The sequence below is a fragment of the Elephantulus edwardii genome, unplaced genomic scaffold (assembly GCF_000299155.1).
Source record: "Elephantulus edwardii isolate Elephantulus edwardi_28Jun2011 unplaced genomic scaffold, EleEdw1.0 scaffold00003, whole genome shotgun sequence".
In the NCBI taxonomy this organism is placed as follows: Eukaryota; Metazoa; Chordata; class Mammalia; order Macroscelidea; family Macroscelididae; genus Elephantulus; species Elephantulus edwardii.
In genome coordinates, this window is record NW_006399753.1 from 1,223,073 (window position 1) to 1,246,316 (window position 23,244).

The 23,244-nt window shown below is 55.6% G+C and overlaps 1 protein-coding gene across 1 annotated transcript in view; it reads left to right on the forward strand.

The window, feature by feature from the left end:
• The window catches only part of ZC3H3 (zinc finger CCCH-type containing 3), a 73,514-nt gene that overhangs the window by 32,705 nt on the left and 17,565 nt on the right, over nt 1-23,244 (forward strand). Inside the window, 6 exon segments of the mRNA XM_006879434.1 lie at nt 8,329-8,486; nt 10,102-10,126; nt 12,675-12,719; nt 12,785-12,946; nt 13,024-13,093; nt 14,793-14,924. Coding sequence (XP_006879496.1) covers nt 8,329-8,486; nt 10,102-10,126; nt 12,675-12,719; nt 12,785-12,946; nt 13,024-13,093; nt 14,793-14,924 — 592 coding nt within the window.

Sequence of the window (23,244 nt, forward strand, 5' to 3'; positions counted from 1 at the left end):
GTGTGTGTGTGTGAACAGTGAGAGCCGTGTGTGTCCTGCGCGTGAGCAATGTGAGAGCTCTGTGTGTGTGCCCTGTGTGTGTGTGTGTGAACAGTGTGAGAGCCGTGTGTGCCTGTGTTGTGAGGTCTGTGTGTGAATAGTATGAGTCCTGGGTCCTGAACTATGTGTGAAGTGTATGAACTGTGTGTGTTGTATGTGCACACTGCTAACCATGAGTGAATTGTGTGGAAGATCTGTGTGTGTGGTTTGTGAACAGTGGATGTGAAGTGTATGAACTATGTGTGAGCTGTGTGTGTCAGTGAATAGTGTGTGAGTTGTGAGTGTGAATGTGTGAGCTGTGTATGACTAGTATGTGACAGTGGAGACAGAGTGGCCTGTCCCCCTTGTGGTCGAATCCTGAGGGACAGGAACAGGGGGCCCTGGTAAGACACCACCTTGAGGTACCATGTGGCTGGGTAGACTTCCAGTGTCCATGTGCTGTGTTTTGGGGCCTCCTAGACACTGGCCCTGCCTGCTGGTGCCTTCCCTGTGGGGGCCATGTACAGGCGCGGCCTCTGGACTGCGGCTGTGGAGACTGGCTTTCCGCATGCCGGAGCGGCCGGCTGTGCACGCCATTTGCTAACCAGCCAGCAGTGTGACCGCAGGCCAGTGGTGACTGTAGGCCGCAGGCTGTCCGTGAGTTTGTTCTGGGCTTGAGTTGGTTGTCAGGTGGCAGGACCAGCCACGGGGGCTCCCCACAGCCCTGGCTCTGGCACCCCAGCTCCTGACCCTGGGCCCAAGGGCATGAGCCTTTCTTTTTGTACTGTTCCTTGAAGTCAGCAAGGTCCTCCGGCTGCCTGCTGCCCGGGGCTGGGCGCCGGTGTAATTTGCAGTGAGATGTCTGTTGAGATTGCCTCCACTCCCCAAGTCAGCACTTAATTGGCAAGGCGCTTGATTTAACAGCGTGGGAGCCTCCACCGGAAAAATGGCCGGGATAAATCACTGCCCGACGCCAGAAAATAGATATAATCTCAACATTAACTACATTAATAGTAGCAGGAGCCGAATTAAGAAAACCATAAAGTATCGGCAGGGGAGCATGAATTACGGCCACCGCCCAGTGGTCCCTGGTCCCCGTCACCTGCTGTCCCCTGGGCTAGCTCAGATGGCCGGGATGGGCCCAGTGTGGGTGGGCGAGGCTGGAGGGGCTGCTGCGGGGGTGCGAGTGGCTTGAGGCTGGAGTTTGTATAGGAGGCAGCCCCCCAGCGCCCTGGACACTTGGCCTTGTGGGGACAGTGTGGAGACCCGTGTGGGGGTGTGGGCGTGCCAAGTGGGCAGCACCTAGTTTTGGTTGACTCAGGTCCCGTGTCCCAACCCCATGTTAATGTCTCTGTGGACTGGCCCGTCTGTGGTCCAGGGCTGGTCGTAGGCCCTCCGCCTCGATCCGGATGCACAGTGGCCGCTTCTGGACTGTTCCCCAGGACTTCTGCTTGCTTGTTCTCAAGCTTTGCTCTCCAGTTGAAAGCAGGTTGGGTTCTTGCTTACCCACCCCGTCAACAAGGGCTCCTGGCCAGGACCCCCTCTGCCTTTCCGCATTGACCCCCACCTCCAGAGTCAAACCCGCGGCCCCGGAGCCACCAGTGCCAGTGAGGCCTGGTTCCTGTGGGGATGCACAAACCCCCAGTGGCTTCAGCTGAATTGGATTTTCAGAAGCGTCATTTTAGGGAGAATTTTCCTTTCCATCTTGTTGTTTATTAGGCTCTTAAAGGGAAAGCTTGTAATGCGTCCATTGATCGAAATACCAATTGGATAGATGTCCACGCGTAAAGCAGCAGCACTGATGGAGAGAGAGCAGCGGCCTGTCTGCAGAAGAGGCCAAGCCCTCTGTGCTTCCTGGCTGCTGGCAGGGTGCCCTCAGAGCCGGCCTGGCGGGCAGTGCCCTTACCCCCAGGGAACATGCCCACTTCCACCCTCAGTACTGGCTCACTGGCTCCTTACTGGTGCCGGCGTGTGCTGTGTGGATCTGTGTACAGAGGCACGTGCTTACGACGCGGCTCCACCTTGCTCAGCCCCTCGGCACTGCTGTCTGCCAGGGACATGCTTCTGCCCACTGTTGCAAGTGACTTTGTGGCCACAGGCCATAGATCTGTCACCCATGGTCACACAGCTCTCTTCCTGCTTGGCTCCTCCAGACCTTTAGTCCCAAGGCCTCAGTCTGAACCAGGCCAGCCCGTGCCAAGGTGCCTTGACAGCTCCCAGAGGTGTGTCTGGGGAGGCCAGGGCAGGCTCCCCCTGGGTCCTGCCATGCTCTCCATGGAGGTGAGCAGCCTGAGTGTGCAGGGTGGACTAGGGACAGGGAAACAGGGACACAGGGCCTGGGATGGGCACAGGGACACAGGGCCTGGGGTGGGCACAGGGACACAGGGCCTGGGATGGGCACAGGGACACAGGGCCTGGGGTGGGCACAGGGACACAGGGCCTGGGGTGGGCACAGGGACACAGGGCCTGGGGTGGGCACAGGGACACAGGGCCTGGGGTGGGGCACAGGGACACAGGGCCTGGGGTGGGGCAGGCACCTCCCAGAACCTTCTGCTGTGTTAGGCCAGATCTGTTCACAGTGGAGCTCAGCACACATGTGCACACACCCATACGGACCCCTGGGCCCGCAGGGACACACATGTCCACACATCTGCACAAGTGTCTGTGCTTGTGTGCACACAACACACATGCACACCACATGCCTCAGTTACTCGTGGGCACGTACGCACGCACCTGCACACAGACCCGTACGCCCATGTGCACTTGCTCAGACACCCCTGACGCACACACCCTGGCACACAGACCTGCACCCCGCCTGAGCTGAGCTGCTGGCTGGGGCTGCCAGCCTTAGGCTCCGTCAGCGTTTCCGGTGGAAAGCCCCACTTAAGCAGTTTTGAGGGCCGCTGTCACGGTGAGGCGGCTTGGCGCCTGACCTACTTGGGGAATCGCCGTGCCGAGCCCGCCGCCTCCCTCGGGCCGCGCCTCTTCTGCTGACTCCGCAGTCCCTGCCCTGTTTGAGCTTCGCAAAATCTGCTCCATTTCCTGAGAAATGCGTCCCCGTTCCTTCTGCTGCTGGCTCGGCTCGGGCTCGGACCTGCTCATCTCCCGCTGGGCTCCTGCTGCCTGCTCTTTGTCTCAGGCACTCAGTGGCCCCAACTCACGCCCTCCCCCTGCCCAGCTGTCCTCCAGCCTCGGCACTGACCGGGCCGCAGGCTCTCCACTCACCCAGAGTGCTCCCCCACCTCTGGCCTTGGCTTTCCCCTTTCCCACCTCCACCTGTCTGCCTGCAGGCACCACAGCCTCTGCCCACTCCTTGGCCTCCCATCCAGCTCTCCAGAACCTTCCCAGCAGCTTGGCCTGCTGGGCTTGTGTCCCCTGGCTCTCAGTGCCAGCCTCTCGCATGCAGTGGCTCTCAACACCAGCACCCCTTGCTCTGAGCAAGCAGCTTCCGCCCCTCCAGCCTCCTGTGTTCTGGCCCAGCCCCTAACTCTGTGTACCCCCTGTCAGCAGAGGACCCTGCCAGGATGAGATGGCTTTCCTGCAGGAGCTTGTGGGACCAGGTGTCCCGAGGGTAACCCACTATGCCAGGTCCAGGAGGGGAATGGGGGGCACCAGGTCTTCCTTGTCACTCTCTAGGCAGCTCCCCAAGATGTGATGTGTGAGCTTGTCTTAGGCGATAGAGTGGCAGGTAACGGGCTCCAGAGCTGGGAGATGTCCATGTGCTTAAACTGCAGCTGAGGGCGAGGCCCTGGCCCTCTTGTGGACTGCCATGGGGCACGCGGTGGGGTGTGGGGAGGACTTGATTGAAAGTTCCTTTATTAACAGCTGCACTGGCCGGCTGCATGTGCAGGCCACAGGCAGGTGGGAGAGGGACTCCACAAGTCAGGGGCCTGACCTGCATGCTGGGGGTGCTGGAGCACCTGACAGGGAGGGTGGCTGCTTCGTCTGAGCAGTATACTGGGCACGTGCTGCTGGATGACAGCGTATGGCCCAGGGTTCCTGTGGAAGAGGTGGAGTGCGGTGGGGACAGCAGAGAGGCATTGGACACTGGAGTGAGACGGGGAGGTGAGGCCTGGTCTGCTGGTGCTGGGCTTAGAGTGAGGAATTGAAGAGGGCAGGGTGGAGAGGGGACGGGGGGGGGGGGGGGGGGGGGTACGGCAGGGGAGATGGGCAGCGAGGGGGCAGGCAGCGTATGCGCACGCATCCTGGTGCGGTGAGGAGAGGTGAGGGTGGGAAGGGCTCCACCTGCTTTTCAGAACAGAAGAGACTCAGGTGCTGGTGATGTGTGTGAGAGACCATCACCCCAGGAAGCTGTGTGCGTGCACAGGCATGTGTGAGCCGTGTACATATGTAGGCAAAATGTGTGTGAATATGTGGGGCCTGTTTGCTGTGCACGTGTTCATGCAGTGTGCACGTGTGTCCATGTGCGTCGAGCATCTGCACATGTACAGTGTGTGTGCGTGGTCAGTGAAGGAGAGGAAGACCCTCAACCAGGTGGACTGACACGGTGACCACTGCGGTGGGCTCTTGTGTGTGAGGATGGCGCAGGACAGAGCAGCCTTCAGATCTTTCGCTCACAGGGTCACTGTGAGTCGCACCCGACTCCATGGCACCCATCAGCGACACGTATACACGCGTGCACACGTCCTGCCTGTGTGTGTTGATGGCCAGGACGTGAGCATGAGCAGAACCATGGCGCCTTGGGGAGAAGCCCCCAGCAGGCGGAACTGGTGGAGGGGCCGCCTGGGTCAGTGAGGTGTCTCAGGACAGGCAGAGTGTGGGCTTGGGGGAGGCTGTTAGTCTCTGTGTGCCTGCGGGGTAGACACCCAGAAAGACCTGGGGAAGCTCCTGTCCCCAGCTTCAGCCCCTGCTGCCCTCACCAACTCAGTATGCAGCTGTGTCCGGAGCAGTGGGGTCTCATTCCCCGTCATGCGTGCGGCAGGTGGATGTCTGTCTGTGCTGCGCCTCCGACCCCTTTGCGTGCCGTCTCCCCACCCTGTCCTTGTGCCCCCGCTGGGCCGAGGGGAGGACCAGCCCTCACCCTGTGTAGTCAAGGTTATGGCGATAAATCCTGGTGCATTGTCACTTCCTATTCGGAGTAAATTGGCTGGCCGCTTTCGGGCTGAAGGGGAGATAATTTGCTGTAGTATTTCAAATGGATTAGAAATGGATTTGAAGGGAAAGTTCATGCCTCCCATTACAAAGGCGAGAAAGAAGACCATCTTAAGGCGCTGCTCCCTCCCTGGCCTTCATTATCCACGCTTAATACCTTTCCTATTTTCCAGCGTTAATGAAATTTCCTGGCGGCGTGGGCCTGCCGGACGGATGGGAGCAGTCTTTAGATCTGAGGCCCCGTTGTAGAAAAGGAATTACAGGCCTGCGCTGGGAGGGCAGGCGCGCGCTCCAGGTCCTTGCCCCAGCTATTATCTCATTAATTTCATCGTCTCCTCTCAATACAGTTCGTTTCCAAAGGCTGTCCTTTCCATTAGATGACAATTTGCTGGAGTGCTGTGACACCCAGGGCCGGGGAAGCCTCCAGGCATCAGGAGAGGGCAGTGCTCACCCACCACGCAGGTCTCACGCCCTGGTGCCTTCCTGGCAAAAGGTGCCTCCTTCAGAGCAGGATGGAGTGGCAGAGGGAGTGGCCTGGCAGAGGGCAGGGAATGGAGGGATGGAGGGAAAGGAGTGAGGTAGTGGAGAGGACAGAGGGAACCAAGCAGCAGAAAGCAGGAAGTGAGAGGGGACATAGCAGCAGAGAGGAGGGAGGGACAGAGGACAGGAGATACTTGCAGCGCCGTCAGGCCTTCCTCTGAGCCCTCTGACCTGCTCAGCACAGGGCCCAGGCTGCCCTGTCCCCAGGTTCTCATGCGTGCCCACGTCTGCCCTGCGGCCCAACATTTATGAGTATGCCGAGCAGTGGGTGATGGCCACTGTGGTCCAGCATGTGTGCCTGTCAGGAGGAAGGACGCTGCCACCTGTCCGCCCCTGCAGGCTTGGAGCACATGCTGCTGTCTGTGGCCAGGGCTGTGGAGGGTCTGTGTCCAGCGTAGATGAGATCGCGGACCCTCACCCAGAACTGTGGTCCTAGCAGGCTGAGTCCTTCCGGAAGCCCTGGGCAGGGTCCTCCTGCTCTCCTAGATTCCAGTGTGGTCAGTGTTCCTGGGCTGCGGCTGCATTGCTCCAGCCTCTGCCTGCATCATCACATGGTCTTTCCCCTGTGTCCTTCTCTGAGAGGCCCCCTCTTAGAGATATTGCTCATCAAGTGAGGGCTCCCCAGACCCAGTGTGACCCTAACCTGATTGTACTCACCCTGCTTCTGAACACAGTGACACTAACAAGGCCAGCATGTCTTAGGGGACACAGTTCTGCCCACAGCAGAGAGGAGTGATTGGGTCAGTTAATGCAGAGGTAGGTGTTAATCAGAGCATGGATGTCAGAGTGCTTGTGGTTAGCTCTGCAGAGCTTTGTACCTTGAGCCGCCTCAGCCGTGAGAGGAGACCCCAAGAAAGAGGGTTCACTGTGCACTCCTGTGGGCTGGGGCCAGCCAGGGACAGATGGGCGAGGGTGGAAGGGACAAGAGAGGAAGAGATGGAACAGAACCATATGGTGTGGGCTGATTCTGTGGCGAGAAGGGAGGGCCATTTGCACGTCTGGGCTGAGGGAAGTGCTGCATGCTGTCACGGGGTTCAGGCAGGTGAGTCCCGTGTCCACTGCCATCGTGGTGATGTCCTAGTCACTGTGAAAGGAGCAGCGGGAATGTAGGGGTGGCCAAGTCTTCATAAATGGGTACTGTCCCCATCAGTAATATCCATAGTCCCATACAAATAGCTGCATAGTCAGAGATGCCACCCCAAGTGCTCCTGCACCTATTTCTAACAATCATTGAATCCAATGTTCATTGCAAATTGACTCACAGACTTTACCCACAGTTGTGGAGTTTACTAGGGAAATAGGTTGGGAAGTGGGAGAGGCAAAGCATATCATACACTGCAAGTCCAGGTTTAGTCCAGTAGTCTCAAGCCAGAGTAACAGCAAGACACAATTCCTCAGTTACTTCAGACAGTTTCTGAGTAAAGAAGTCAAAGGCTAGGTTCAGTTCGGCAGCACAAATAAACCTCTGGTTTCCTCAGTCATCCAGCAAACTTTTATCTCAGAGCAGTTACAAGTCAGTTTTTCCTTCAGTTATCCATCAAACAAAACCTTTAATGGTGGCTCCATCTCCAGAGTTCCTCTGGTTATACCTTCCCACAATCTTTCCACAGCAGTGCTAGAGTCTCCTCCCTCACCTTCTCTCCACCATAGTCTTTCACAGTGTGGAAAGCACTCTTTTATATTGGTCTCACAGCTGTTGATGATTTGCAAGACCATGTGTTTGCAGTTAAGGTAGCTGGACACCATGTCCCCAGTGGAGGCCAATATTATAGAAGAACCACGGGCACACTGACTTCCTGGCTCAACTGCCTCACCTCACCCCTGCCATTGCTGATGGGGGAAGTGGGGTCCCTTAGACCTGCAGGTGTCCCTTCCTGGTCTGATGATGGGCTGGTTGGGGGCTGCACAGCCTCACACCAAAAGGCCCTCAGAAGCTTGCCTGGCCAAGGACAAGGGGCCGAGACCTAAGCGACCATGACCCAGTCCTGCTTATGGAGGCCACTGCCACTCCCTTTCCCATGTGTCCTCTCTGAGTGGTTTTGCTGCTTCCACAGGGGCTTGTAGCCCATGTGCCCCCAGAGGGGACCCATATTTGAGTCTGTGCCTCTTGGAACTTGGGTTCACAAGTAGGCTGTAGGGCCTAGGGCATCGGTGTGCTAGCTGTGGGCCAGGGGTGGACCAAGCCTGCTGGTCACTGGCTCAGCCTTGGGTCTCGGCTGCCAGCTCCAGGCTGTGGGGACACGGCCTACTGGTTGGTGGCTCTGTTCAGCGCTGCAGGACGGGATGTACAGTCCCACTGAGGCACGCCCGCTGGGCTTTGTCTCTGGCCTCCTCTTGAATGCCCCATCCTTGGACTTCCCTGAGGATGTGGGGTCTCCCTGGTGGGTGGGCAGGAGGAGGGTCTCAGCTCAGCTCTCAGGCCTCTGCTTAGGGCCTCTTAACCAGCAGTCCCTGGGGTCAGGTTAGCACTGCCTACCAGCCTGGGGTGATGTCCATCCCAGGGTGTGTGTCCTTGCGGTCACCAGTCCTAACCTGGTAAGCAAGATGAACCCCTTCAAGGACCATGAAACAGGGCTGTGGGGGCACTGGCGACAGGTGGGGCTCTGGGCCTCCAGCACAGATGACCCCCAGGCTGAGCAGCCTTTCCTGTCCCCACAGGTCTGTGGTGTTGAATCGCCAGCGCTCGGTGACCACTGGGACTGAGAAGGCCTCCCCAGGCACCCCCCTGTGGCGGAACAAGGGCTACCGCTGCATCGGAGGGGTCCTCTACAGGGTGACCGCCAACAAGCTCTCCAAGACCTCAGGCCGGCCCACAGGTGAGGGTAGGACGTGGGGCATATGGTACAGGCAGGACCGGGGTGGGGGGGGGGGGGGGACAGAGTGAGGGCAGAGCAGGAGGGCATAGGGTGTGGGCAGGGGGATCACAGGGTACAGGCAGGGGCACAGGGTGAGGTCAGGGTGGGTGGACGGCAGGCAGGAGGTAGCGGGCAAAGGGCAGGGGCAGCAGGTAGCAGGCAGTGGGCTGCAGGCACAAGGCAGACACTCTGGCAGGACAGGGGTTTGCTCGTGTGGGAGGGCCAGGCCCTGAATGGCCTGCAGGGCTCTGCGGGTTTGTATGAGCCTGTGTCCTGTGGACAGAGGTGCTGAGCTGAGCCGGGTGTGGTGAGCAGGCCTGAGCACCTGGGCACGGCAACTGGTTACTGCTTTGGCCATGCCTCAGGTGTGGCTCCAGAGGGACAGCCAGAAAGGAGGCGCTCGGCCTTGGTTAGTGTGTGGATGAACCAGAAACAGATTTTTGTTTCAGTCTCATTTCACTCCCTTCCTTGTGTCACCGAAGAGAAGGCTCGGTCCTGGAGTGTGCTGGGGCCCCTGCCCTCTGCACACAGGGGTCCTGGAAGAAGCTTGGTGGTGCCAGAGCCAGAGGGGCTGCATGGCTGATGCCCACTGTGTCCTGCCCCTCTGATGAGTGGTCCTATGTGAGGTGGGGTGACAGGAAGGGGCCCTGTCCATCAGTGGAGGGGCTGCAGGGGCTAGGTGGGCCAGGAGCACAGACACAGGTGGGAACCTGAGGGGGAACGAACTTGTGATGTGCCGAGTGGGGGAAGGGATGGAGACCTAGGGGTCCTCCTGGCCTGAGGCCTGCCTCAGACAGTTGTGGTCAGCGTGGCTTTGGGGGGAAGAGAGCCCGACTCCCACCCCCTATCAGGGGACCAGCCTTGGCCAACCCTCCCCGTAGCCTCCTGGAACAGCTGTGGGTGTTGGTGTGCAGCTTCTGTAAGTGACAGGCAAGGGCCCAAGTTTCCTCTCCTTGTCCAAGGAGATGGGGTGAGAGGCTGAGTCAGAGCCCCAGGAGGAGAGCCAGGGGGCTGCCGGACAGTGATGAAAGCTGGTAAGAGAGACAGGGCTCCACAGGGCCTCACCATGGACGTGACCTGAGCATCCGCACAGCTCCTCACAAGCCTGAGTTCTGCAGATACAGGACAGGCCGGGGTGTGGGCGGTGCAGGCCCTCACTGCTGCTTCTCCTGCCTCTGCCCCCTCGCTTGCTGCAGGGGCAGGGGTGGGCGGTGTGGAGGATGCCTGACCACTCCTGCTGTGTGAGCCAGGCCAGGCCACCAAGAGGACAGTAGATGGCTCCCCTCGGCCAGGATGTCTGCTGACCAGTGGAGACACTTCTATGAATAATAATTAAAGAAATCAATTTCCTGCTCTTGTGTCAGCAGAACGCAGGCTTGTGGGAGGCATCAGCCCTCACGTGCGTTTCTGGGGCAGCGCGCGCGCGCGGCCACTCTGCAGAGCAAGCCGTGCTCCCTGCTCGCCCTGGGAGCAAAGCCACTGACTGCCAGGCCTGGTGCCAGAGCCTTCCCCAAGCTCTGGTGGTGCCCATTGGGATCTGTGCCGTGGCGCTGGGCACACGAGGTCACTCCAGTAGAGTGAGGCTCCAGGCCACTTGCAAGCCCTTGAGTGTCCATCGCAGCCCAGTCCCTGCTCCCAGGCCCCAGAGCCCAGGCCTCACTGCTGAACAGAGGAGGGGGGTTGTGAGGCCCTGGGCAGGGAGCGAGTCTCTCCAGGCCATCCTGCTGCCCTTTTTCCTCCTCCCATCCCAATCCCCGATTTTAGTTCTCTCTCCCCCATAGACTTCACTCCTCCACTCTGCCCTCCCAGACCCGCCCCTCTACTCTTCCTGCCCAGAACCCACCTCTTGGAGCTCAACTCTCCCCTCCTCCCCTTTCTCCACCTTTCAGCCCTCTCCCTGCCCCCCCGACTCTACTCTCCAGCTCTCTGCCTACTAAGCCCTGAACTCTTCCCCACCAGACCCCTTTCCTCAGTTTTCTTCCCCTCCCAGATCCCACTCCTCGACTTTGCCCTGTCCTGGGGACAAGAGCCCAAGTGTCCCCAAGACACAGAGGCCAGCCCAAGCAGAGGGGCACTGGGAGCTTTGTGAGTAGTGGACCTCTAGGGCCTGAGGTGACCGCTCCCAGATGCTCTGGCCAGAGAGGGTCTAGCCTTCTGCTGAGCCATGCCTCCTCCCATGCCCCCTGTCTGGGAGGGCGAGGAGGGGCGGGGAGGTACAGCGGCCCCACCTCCCCATGCAGGTGGCTCCTCTCCCTCCCCAGCTGGGGGGTCTATTTTGGGAGGTGAGAGCTCTGTGCCTTCTGCTGCAGGGGGCCCCAGGGTCCTGCAGTTAGCGCCTCCCTGAAAGCCAGTTACTTTATGTGCATTTTTTAACACGCACAGCAGGCTGGGAAGGGGCCACCCCTCCTGTCAGAACCCCACCAAGGAGTGCAGGGCTGCACAGTTCCCAAGGTTCTGGCCTTTAGTGGGAAGAGCCTGGGCTGGGCTGTGTCCAGTAGTGGGCAGGCCGCATGTGGCCAGTGTGCAGCACTTTGCCTGGAGCAGATGACATCCCTGTGCCAGCTCTGAGGTGCACCCAGTTCCACCGACATGCAGGCTTGTGGGGGCAGACACAGACCCTGCTCCCCCCTCCCAGCCTCGTCTGAGGGAAGGGTCCGAGCGGCTCAGGATGGGGCATATTCATCCTTTCCTGGTTTGGCCCAGAAGCCCCTCCCTGCAGAGGTGGACAGCACCCCCACCCTATAGGCTGTAGGGGGTTCTGGGGGCCTTGGCCTCTGTGGGCAGTATGGACAGGCCCAGGGTAATGGGCACCTAGGCTGGCACATGTGAGCAGTGCTCGCTGGTCTGAGCATGCCATATTCTAGTCCACTGCCAGTGGGTGGACCCCAGGTAGACGTGCCAGATGGGGCCTGGAGCAGGGAGGAGGCCAGAGGGCTAGGTATGCCCAGTGGGCAGGAGACCTGGGGTTGGCTGCAGGAACAAACCCCTTATCTAAGCAGAGGTGCCTGGGGTTGGGACCGCTCTGTCACTGTCCAGTGGGACAGGCTGAGGTAGAGGAGCAGGCTGGCTTGTAGATGACTGTTACCACCTTCCACGGGGTCTGTCCCAGCAAGTGCCCGCAGGAAATAGGGTCCTGAGTGTGCCGTGTGTGTATGTGTGTGTGCTGTACATGTGCCGTGTGTGCGCGCCCTGTGTATGTGTGTTGTATGTCCGTGTGTGTGCCCGTGTGTGTGCTGTGTGTCCCTGTGTGTGTGCCCATGCGTGCCCGTGCGTGTGCCGTGTGTATCCATGTCCCTGTGTGTGCCCGTGCGTGCCCGTGCGTGTGCCGTGTGTATCCGCCATATGTTCGTGTGTGCCGTGTGTGCGTGTGTGCGCCGTGTGTCGTGTGTGTGTCCCCAGCTGCCTAGCACTCCACCTGGTGGCCTCTCCCATCCTGGCATCTTCCAAGCTGAGCTGTGACCTGGGCAGGCTGCTCGCGGCCCTGGACAGTGAACCCCAGGTGTGGCACTCAGGGCCCCGTGAAGCCCCTTCTGCTGTTGGGCAGGCTGTGAAGCCAGCTTTCCTGTTGAACAAACACCCTATCATTTAATTTTCTCTTTCACAAACATGTATGTCACTTTGGGTCCCCATGGCTACCTCTGTGTGGTTTTGTCAGAGAAAAGACAGTCCTCCCTCCAAGTGTCTGGTCATTCCTTGTGGTTTGTCCAGGTGGGAGGGACAGCTCCTTGCTCACACAGGTGGCCTCCTGGGATGGGTGGGACAACGATCTGCAGAGTGCCCGGGCTTGTTGCTGCCCAGCTGTCCTCCTGCCGTGTGATTGCCTGACCACAGGGTGGGCTAGCAGGATGCAATGGGTGGCTGAAGGTATGAACTTGCCTGCTGTGTAACCAAGCCCTCCAGAAGCCCAAGTGTGGCCTGAGGCAAGGGCCCTCCTGCCCTGCTGCTCAGCTCCTCCCACCCAACCTTCTTCCTTGGTGGCCTGGGGACTTGAGGAGACCACCTTCCTGAGCTGAATGTAGAGTCCCTTCAGAGGGCCTTGCCAAGTGAGGGATGCACCAAGCCCTAGGGGACTAGGCAGTGGGATGGCATGGTGGGGGCATCGGGGTGGCCGTCCAGCTGTGGCTTGTGTGACCACCCCCTCCCTCCCTTCACAGGCCGCTTGGAGCCAGCCAGCTGCAGCCGCTCTCTGGCCAGGTAAGCCCTTGGGGCTGGGGTGGGCCCAGCCACGCCGCAGGCTCACGTACTGCCCCTCTCCGCAGCCGGGCCCTGCAGCGCAGTCTTGCCATCATCCGCCAGGCACAGCAGAGGAAGAAGGAGCGGCAGCCGGAGTACTGCATGTACTACAACCGCTTTGGCCGCTGCAACCGTGGGGACAGCTGCCCCTACATCCACGACCCTGAGAAGGTGGCCGTGTGCACCAGGTGCCCGCCTGCCCTGCTCCCGCCTCCCCTCCCCTCCCTCCTCCCCCCCACTGGCCTGCTCACTCTGCTGCCCACAGGTTCCTCCGGGGCACTTGCAAGAAGACAGATGGGACTTGCCCCTTCTCCCACCACATCTCCAAGGACAAGGTCAGCTCCGGACCTGCCCCTCCTCCCCACCTGCCCCTCTCTTCTCCCTAGTGCCCCCCCACTCCCCCCAGCCGCCTCCACTGTACCCAAGATACAGACCAGGTGGGGACAGGCTGAGGTCCCACCTGCAGCTTTATGTCAAAGTCAGCAGATCCCCGAAGCTGCTGCAGGTGGGGTGTTTCAGAGGTTCACACTGTGAAGCAGGACATCTCAGGAGTGGGCAGGATGGGTGACCCCACCAATCACCTCACAACCTCCGAGGAGCAAAGTCCTAGGGACTTCTGGGCCAAGGTTCCACTGTCTGAGGGTGCATAGGAGATGGGAGTGAGGGGTAGCCCCCAGAGGGACAGGGCCAGGCGTGGTGGGCAGAGGGGCAGGGTCGGGCGTGGTGGGCCAAGGGCCCCCAGAGGGGCAGGGCCAGGCGTGGTGGGCAGAGGGGCAGGGTCGGGCGTGGTGGGCCAAGGGCCCCCAGAGGGGCAGGGCCAGGCGTGGTGGGCAGAGGCAGCCACTGCTGCTACGACAGCTTTTCCCCTTGAGGAACTTGAAAAGAATCAGCATTTTTCTCCCTAATAGAGGCTCCGAAACTCTGTTGTGAGCAATTTGGAGGCTCACGTCGGGTGTCGGGTTCATTAGCTGCTGGCTCTGGGCCCCGCGCTGAGCTGTCTGACCGCCCAGCCCCTGAGTTAATGTTATTGTTATTTGTGTAGACGTGGTGGGTGCAAACAAGGTTAATTGAAATGAGAAGGCAGTTTCCTCGTGATAATGGTGCCGATCTGACAGCAAGGAGGGTGCGTTTGCTGTAAGGGTTGGCTTTATTGCTCCTTTTTATTAGAGCTAATTTGGGCTCTATATCAAAAACCGCATTAAGGGACTCACACATGGAAGCCGCACAGTGCCAGCCGCCCCAGCCCAGGGGAGCCCAGCTCCTCTTCCCTTTGCGGCTGCAGTTAGAAGACAATTAAAGACACACAATTACCCTTTATTTCAGGGCCTTCCTTGACCCTGGACCCCTCTGGCCACTGCCTGTACCTTATCCCCCAAAGTGGAGTCTTCTGGCCTCCCTGTCTAGTCCGCTGGGAGGGGCCATCAAGGTCATAGACCATCTCCCAGCTCATATGCCCCCAGGGTGGAACAGGACTGCTGGTCCCACAACTCCTGGGACTTTGTTCTGAATCTCATCAGCTATGGTGGGATGTGGACAGAGCTGTGGCTTAGGACACCCCCTCACAGCTAGGACCCCCAGTTGGAAGGGGACAGGGCTTGGCTGCACCTAGGGCTTAGATTCCCCAGGGCTGGGACCATGGGGGAATGGGCATGGATGAGCCTGAGGCAGAGACACCCCCAGTTGGGATGGGGTCACTGGGGAAGGTCCTGGGTGGGGGGGACCTGGTAGAGCTGCAGTGGACTTGAGGAGGGAGGCACCATGGGACACACCCTGAGGGGGCAGGGTGGAGGAAGGACGGCGTGCCAGTTCACCTGCCTCTGTGGATGGAGGACCCAGGCTGTAGGTTGCTCCCCTTTGGTCCCCCTTGTGGTGCAGTGTGCTGAGGGCCTCTTGTGGTACCACAAGCTGTTTGAGGCCAGGTTTTCCACCTGGGAAATGGGGAACACATGCCAGGTGCTGGAGTGGAGGTGGGGTGCAGTTGGGACCCATTCTGCTGTCCACTCTTCTCCCCCTTCCCCCTCTCTCGCTCCCCAGATGCCTGTGTGCTCCTACTTCCTGAAGGGGATTTGTAGCAACAGCAACTGTCCCTATAGCCATGTCTACGTGTCTCGCAAGGCTGAGGTCTGCAGAGACTTCCTCAAAGGTTACTGCCCGCTGGGTACCAAGGTGAGTGTAGATGAGGGTGCCATGTGGGGGTGGGTGAGAGTGCTCGGGGAGCGGGGTGAGGGGCAGGGGGTCGATGGGAGGCCATGGGGTGCTGGGGGTGAGCGTCAGGGTGAGGGGGGCAGGGGGCTGATGGGAGACTCAGTGTTGCATAGCGGGGCTCAGGGTAAGGGGTTGGTGTTGGGGTGTGAAACACTAGGGTAGAATGGGACAGGATAGGGACCCCTAAAAGGGGTGCTTTTGGGAAGGCTGTCTGAGAGGCAGGTCTTGAAAAGTCCTTGCTGACAATGACGATGTGGCCTGGCTTGTGGGGGTGAAGTCCCGGGACGCCGCTCCACACTGGGACCCTTGCTTCTGCCTCCATGCGGAGGGTAGAGGTCCTGGGCAGTTTTGGTGGCAGGGGTGCGTCTCGGGGAGAGCCGAGGGCCGACAGATACAGGTAGGAGCTGAGTAGAGCCTTGAAGACAGCAGTGTCTTAGCTGTGGCAGGATGCCTGTGAGGGGGATGGTGGTAAGGGAGGGGATGGCTCTAAGGGGGAGTGTCTTTAAGAGGGGGTGTCTGTAAGCAGGGACTCCTGTGAGGGGGATGGCTGTAAGGGGAGATGCCTGTGGGAGGGGACTGCTATAAGGGGGGCTGCTGTAAGGGGGGACACCTGTAAGGAGGATGGCTGTAAGAGGGTCAGCTGTAAGGGTGCCTGTGACAAGTACTGAGGTGCTGGCAGCATGCAGGGCCCCTCCTGGGATCTCAGGGAGGTGGTGGTGATGCTGTGATTGCTGCGCCCCGGTGCCTGGCCTGTGAGGGAGCTACTGGCTCAGCTCCACCTGCTCGACTAGGCCACATCCTGGGGGTCGTTAGGTCTCAGCTAGCCGCTGGCCTGAGCAGACACCCCTCGCCTCCTTCTGCCCTGGCCAGAGGAGAAAGAAACCAAGGTAGCCACCCGAGCCTGAGCCTCCCAGGAGGGCCTTGAGGCCAGTCCAGGGCTTGTGGCAGGGCTGGGTCCCTGTCCCCAGACACCCTGTTTGTGCCTCAAACAGAGAGGGCGGGCTGGACCAGTCCCACCCCATATCCCCACCTGAGAACACAGCTTCTGAAGCCACACCCACACGGGAGCCACTGCCTGTGCACAGCCTCGCGCCTGTCCCCCTCACCCTTCCCCTGCTCAGGCTCTCTGCCTGCAGGAGGTTGGGGCTGGACAGCCTGGGGCCTTGGGTGGTCACCTTGCAGCCCTGGAGGCTCCACCACAACAGCCCGTGACAGGGCCTGGGGCACCCTAGACCCCTGCCCAGGTGGCTGCACCAGGGTCCCGTGTAAGTGAAGACACGGTGGGGGCGCCTGGCTCTCTTCGTGGAAGTGCTTCCTGTCTCCCTTTTGTGTGTCAGCAGCGTCTCCCGCATGATGGATGGCAGCTGGTAACTGCGGACTGGAAAGCGCTGAGCGCACCGCATTCCGCCTGGGCCTGCAAGGGTTAACGTGGTCTCTAAATAATGTACAAAGTGCTGAGTCGTCACCTTGCTCAAGTAGCAGTCCTCAAATGGGCCCCAGAGAGCGTCTAACATTGCACTGAATCAAGTGAGATTGTTGGCTGCTCTGAGGAGGGGCCTGTGCAGAGCCCACCCATCCTGTGAGTGATTAGGTCTCCAGAGGTCTGCCCCCCTCCGTCAGCCGCCCTCTCTCCCAGCCTGGCCTTTCAGTCGTGGACACATAAGGTGCCACCACTGGTTGTCCCCATGTTCTGTGCACAAGGACCTGTCCGCAGGGAGTGCCCGGACCTGTCCGTGGGGAGTGCTCGGCCTCCCTCGAGGGTCTCTGTGGGCAGAGATGATCACCCTCTCCAAGGGGCAGTGTGTCTGCGTCCTGCCCTGTTGGGTACCTTGTGAACAGCTCCTCCAGGAGCCTTTCCCACTCAGGGTTGTGCATGTTCGTCTGGGGCTCCCTGCCAGCTGAGGACTTTCCATGGCCCCACTGGCCCCAGGCTCCAGCAAGACCAGCTCAAGGAGAGGTGTGTGAGAGTTGAGGGTCCACGACCAGTCCCAGCCTGCCAGGGCCCTGCATGCTGACCCAGGTTCCTCTCGGTGTAAAACCTGGTCACAGTAGAGCCTTCGCAGGTACTTGGACGATTGATTTAGTTGCTAAATCCTCAGCTGGGGGCAGGCATGGAGGAGGACCCTGTGTCAGCCATGTATCTGCGCGTGCCGTCAGCTCGGCCTCCCTGAGTTCACCTTCACTGTGGACCTCATGGTGGGAGGCTAGCCGCTTGGATGGAGATGTGTTCAGTGAAGGCGTTCACAACTATGTGTGTTGCTTACAGACCTACGTTCGGTTTGACTCACGTTTGTATCTTCTCATCTCAAAGCGCTTGCTCACTTTCTTTGTGATTTGGTTTTTGGCCCTGAGTTGTTTACTCATGGGTTGCGTCAGTTCCACAGTTTTTAATTTCTCACCTTTCTTTTTCAGCTTTATTTTTGTTATTTATTAATTTCTACTCTCACTGTATTGCGATTTGAGAAGGCCTTTGTTTGAGTTCTGCCCTGGTGATTTATTTAGATCTGTTTTCCATTAAAAGCTAGTACGTAGTCTTTCCTGAAAAATGGTTCATGCCTCTTTGAGAGGATGATCTGTTCTGCTCGTCTGTCGATGGCTGCTCAGTTGGACTTGTGTCGGGAATCAGAAGGAAATAGTGCAAACAGTACTGTGCTGTTTCATAATTTATCCTTGGTCCTCTGCCCGCTTTTCTATCCATTACTGAAAGCAAGCTGTTGAGGTCTTCTTCCACTGTTATTGTTGAATTGTTTACCTCTCCCCTCAGTTCTCTCTGCCCTCTGCGTCCCATATTTTGGAGTTCTGTTAGGTGCATGACTTTGCCTGTGTTCTCTATAGAGAAGCACAGTCAACGGAATGTATGTGTATATATGTGTGTACATGCGTCCAAGTGTGTGGAGGGAGGGTGAGGTGTTATATGTACATGAATCAAAACTTAAAGAGATGAAGAGGAGAAATACAGCTGTTTATCTCAAAGAAGTTGCTCACATAATAGTTGCAGAAGTTGGCGAGTCCTGAATCCAAGGGTCAGATGTCATGCTGACTCAGGTAACTGCTGGCTTCCAGGTGTGCTGAGTCCGAGACTGGCAAGCAGCATGGCAGGCGGCTGGCTCCTACCTAGAGAACGAGAGATGAGATGGTGAGAGGCGGATGCAGGATGCGGATCATGCAGAAAGCGAGGAGCTCGGCCTGCGTCCTGACTTGTTTGGTGCAGGCCATCCCCTCGGTGAAACGCCACTCGGACGGTGCTCATAGCAGTCTCATTATGGAGGTGATGGCATCGTATCTAGTGTCGGGAGAGGAGTGGCCAAGCAGAGGGTTGGAGACGTCCACGTTGACGCCTGCTGGCACAGCACGCCACGCACTGCTGCTGGTGACTGCCCAGTGGAGCGAGCTTGTTGTACGTCTCCGTTGTTCAGACTTTTTAAAGTCTGATGTTAAAATAGCCAACTTAGCTTGTTATCATTGTTGTTTGTGAGAGCACATCTTTTTGTATCCTTTTACTTTTACTTTTAACATGTGTATGCTTAAAGTATTCTGTAGACTGTATTATATGTTGTGGTTGTTGTTCTGTACTTTTCAGTCAGAACTGAACCTGCAGAGGGTTTTCAGAGGCAGTTAATTGCATGGGAGGAGATTGCCCATCCCCCTTCTCCACAGAACAGCTGATGGATTCGAACCACACACCTTCAGGATTGCAGCGCAGCTTCTAACGGCAAGGTCACTAGAGCTCCCAAAGGCTGTATAGAGTTGGATTTAAAAAAAAAACCTTTTTTATTTTTTAAATTGATAGGCTGTATATAGTTGGATTTGAAAGAAAATAGTCTGATAATCTCTGCCATTTGATTGTTTTAACACTTTCTCTTTTAGTATTATTGCTATAGTTAAATTTACATCTGTCAGTTGACTTTGTTTTATAGACTCTTGTGTCTTACTTGCTCTCCACACCCTCTTTCACTGCTTCCCTTTGCATTCACAGATTATTCCCTAACATGCACTTCAGCTGACTTTTCATGATATGTATTATATCTATGTCTGCGTGTGTATATATATGTCTGTGTGTGTGTGTGTGTATGTATATATGTGTGTATACACACACTCTCCTCCTGTTCTGTGCTTAGGGACTGCTGTGTAGCTAGTAGGGTGTGCACTTGCTCCTGCCCTCCTTGTGTGTTGTATTGTTGTTGGCTGTGTTACACCTGGGATGTCACATCTGGGAAGCTCGCTCCTCTAGTCTGCAGAGTCGCGCAGCCGCTCCTCTCCAGAGTTTGAATCCACCAGTGGCTCTCGGGAGAAAGGTGGGCAGTCTTGTCCCGTGCAGTTTACAGCCTCAGAAACCAATGGAGTGGTCTGTTCCAACCTGATGGCGATGAGAGGGATATTAAATCTATGTTATTGTTTATATGCACAGATGTCTATTAAAGGGAGCTCTGGTGGCTGAGTGGTAAGAAGCTGCACTGCAGCCCCCAAGGTATGCGATTCGAATCCATCAGTAGTCGGGACCAGGCCAGGTGCTGGCTGTGGAATAGACCATCCGTGCATCATGTGCAAGTTCAAACTGAGGCTGAAAAAGTTAAAACAAGTCCACAAGAACCAAAATATGACCTTGAGTCTACCCAACCTGAATTTAAAAATCATCTCCAGAATAGGTTTGAGACATTGAACACCAGTGATTGAAGACCAATTGAGTTGTGGGTTGGCATCAAGACCATCACTCATAAAAAAAAAAAAGACCATCACTCATGAAGAGAGTAGAAGGTCATTATCAAGATAAAGGAGAAGAATAACCAAAGTGGGTATCAGATGAGACCCTGAAAATGGCACTAAAATATCAGGAAGTCAGCGCCAGGAGGAGATGCTGCAGCTAGGAGCAGAACAGAAGATTTCAGAAGGCAGCTTGAGAGGACAAGCAGAGTGCGGTAACGGAGTGTGCAGGGAGCGGAGACAAGAATAAAGACAGAGGGCCTTGCTCAGCAAGTCTCAAGCCGAAGGAACCGAAGAACAAACTCAAGCCTCGAGTTGCAGTGTTGAAGGAGCCTATGGCATATGAGGAATGATCTAGAAGGTGTCAGAGGAAGCTGGAGAGAATACAAAAAAGAATGGACTGACACTGAAATAGCTCAAGAAGAAGCATCTGAGCGGGAGCCAGTGGTAATGCAGGAAGACGTTGAAGCTGCGCTAAAGGCATTAGCAGAAGAGAAGGCCCCAGGAATGAATCGGTGGGGTGCCAGCTGACATGTTTAAACTAGCAGACGCAGCCCAAGGAGTGCTCCCCATTCAGTGCCAGGACATTTGGAGGATAGCTGCATGGCTGACTTGACTGGAAGAGATCCATATTTGTTCCCATTCCCAAGAAAGCTAATCCAGAAGAATGTGGAAATTATCAAACAGTACCATTAATATCACATGCAAACTAAATCTGACTAAAGATTGTGGAAAAAATGGCAAGAACAATACGTTGACAGAGAACTTGCAGAAGTTCAAGCTAGGTTTAGAAGAGGCTCTGGCACCAGGGGTAGCATTGCTGATGTCTCATGGATACTGCCTGAAAGCAGAGAATATCAGAACAGTGTCTGTCTGAGCAGTATTGACTATGCGAAGGCATTTGACTGTATGGATCACAACAAACTATGGCTGACTCTGAGAAGAATGGTAATCTTAGAACTCTTAAGTATGCTCTTGTGAAACCTGTACCTACGTCAAGAGGCTACTGCGTGAACAGAGCAAGGGAACACTACATGGTTTAAAATGAAGAAAGGTATGCATCAATCAGGGTTGTATCCTTTCTCCAGCCTGTTCCGTCTGTATGCAGAGCAAATCATTTGAGAAGCTAGACTCTGAAGAAAATGTGGAACCAGGATCAGAGTAAGACTCCTCAACAACCTGTTTTATGCAAATGATACAACCTTTCCTGCAGATTGAGGAGGACTTGAAGTGCTTGCTGTAGAAAACTAGAGACTGCAGCCTTATATGGATTGCATCTCAACATCAAGAAGACAAAAATTCTTTCTTTTTTTTAAAAAAAAAAGTTATATGTGTGTGTGTGTGTGTACCATCAAATCGGATCTGACTGGAACAGGAGGAGATTGTCCCTCCTTCTCCAACAGAGCATCTGGTGGATTTGAACCACATGCCTCTGGGATTGCAGTGCAGCTTCTTGAAGGAGACAAAAATTCTTACCACTAGACCAATAGGCAGCATCATGCTAGATGGAGAAGAAATTGAAGTTGTCAATGATTTCATCTTACTTAGATCCATAATCAGTACCCTTGGTATGGGCCGTCAGGAGATTTATTGCACTGGGAAAGTCTGTTGTCAGGGACCTCTCCAAAATACTGAAGAAGAATGTCCATTTGAAGACTTAGGTTCCCCCTAGTTCAGGCCATGGTCTTTTCAGTCACTTACTGTTCATCTTAGAGCTGGGCAGTGTGATGGGGTGATGGAAGAATCGATGCCTTTGAGCTGTGGTGTTGGAGAAACATATGGAATATCTCATGGATGGTCAGAAGAACAAACAGCCACATCCAAGAGAAAGTACAGCCCGGGCTCCTTGAAGGCAAAGATGACAACGCTTCATATACTTTGGGCATCGTATTAGGAGACTGTTCCTTGGAAAAGGCGCTCTGGTGACTTGGTGGTGAGGAATTGTGCTGTCAACTCAATGATAATATGGTTCAAATCCACCACATGCTATTTACTGCCTCTGAAAACCCACTAGAAGCCCAGCTCTGGGTTGGTACTGCCTTGACAGCTCACAATGACATTTCTTGGAAAGGGACATCTTGCTTGGAGTGGTGGAGGGCTGGTGAAAGAGAGGAAGACCCTGAATGAGATGGGTTGACACAGCGACTGCAGCAGTGGGCTTGTGTGTGTCAGAGATGATGAGGACGGCACAGGACAGGACAGGGTTCAGACCTGTTGGTCACAGGATCACTCTGACTTGTACTCGACTCACGTACACCTAACACCGACAACGTACAGACTTAGAGAACTAACCTGACTCATCGGTGACCCTCCAGCAGGGTTTCAGAGCTGGAAGCCTCACAGTAGATTGTCCATCCTCCCAGAGAGGCACACCTGTGGGTCGGCAGCACAGCTCCTGACATTCTAGGCAACCAGAGTGCCCAGTCCACCTACTTGCACGTACACACAGAGAGATAGATAGGCTTCACTGAATTTGCCTGTTTACAGAACCCAGTCTAAAACACCGGCGCTTTCTCCAGCCATATCAAATCTATTGTTGAATCCTTTGAATGAATTTTTCATTCCATTACAGTGTGTTCAAACTCCAGAATTTCCATTTGATTCTCTAATTATTTACATCTCGGTATTGATATTCTGTTTAATGAGAATTGTCTTCATGCTTTTTTAAAATGCTTTATTTTTTTAAAGTAAAGAATTACTTTCTTTCAAATCTACAACCAGGAGAGAATAAAAATACGAGACCTTCTAAGAATAAAATCCCTATGCACATCAAAAACTTCTCCAACAGAGTAAAAAGTAAAGCCGCACACTGGGAAAAAATTTGGTAATGACATGTCTGATAAGGGACTTGTGTCTAGAATTTATAGAATACTCCAGCACCACAACAAAATAAACAACCCCATCACAAAATGTGCACAGGATATGAACAGACACTTCACCAAAGAAGACTTTCAGATGGTGAGCAAACACTTGAAATGTTTAGAATCCCTAGCTCTAAGAGAGATACAAATCAAAACAACTATGAGATATCTCACCCCAGTAACAGTAGCAAAATTCAACATAGTAGCAAACAACAAGTGCTGGTGAAGTTGCGGAAAAACTGGAACCCTTATTCACTGTTGTTGGGAGTGTAAAATGGTGCAACCACTATGGAAGGCAGTATGGCGCTTTCTCAAAAAGTTGAAGACAGAAATACCATTTGACCCAGAAATTCCACTATTGGGAATATACCCTAAAGAAACCAGAACTGCCACCCAAACAGATATACACACACCTGTCTTTGTTGCTTCATTTTTCACAGTAGCAAAGAGATGGAAATAACCCAAGTGCCCCTCAACAAATGAATGGATAGAGAAGCTGTGGTATATCCACAGAATGGAATACTATGCAGCACTGAAAAACAAGGAACTCCTAAAATATACAAAATGGGTGACCATGGATGACATTATGCTGAGTGAAATATCTCAGTCACAAAAGGACACGTATTGCGTAATGCAAATTATAAAACAGGACTGACATGGGGGTTGGGGAAAACTAAGAAAAGGGGATAAATAATGTACGGTGCATTGAAACAGATGAG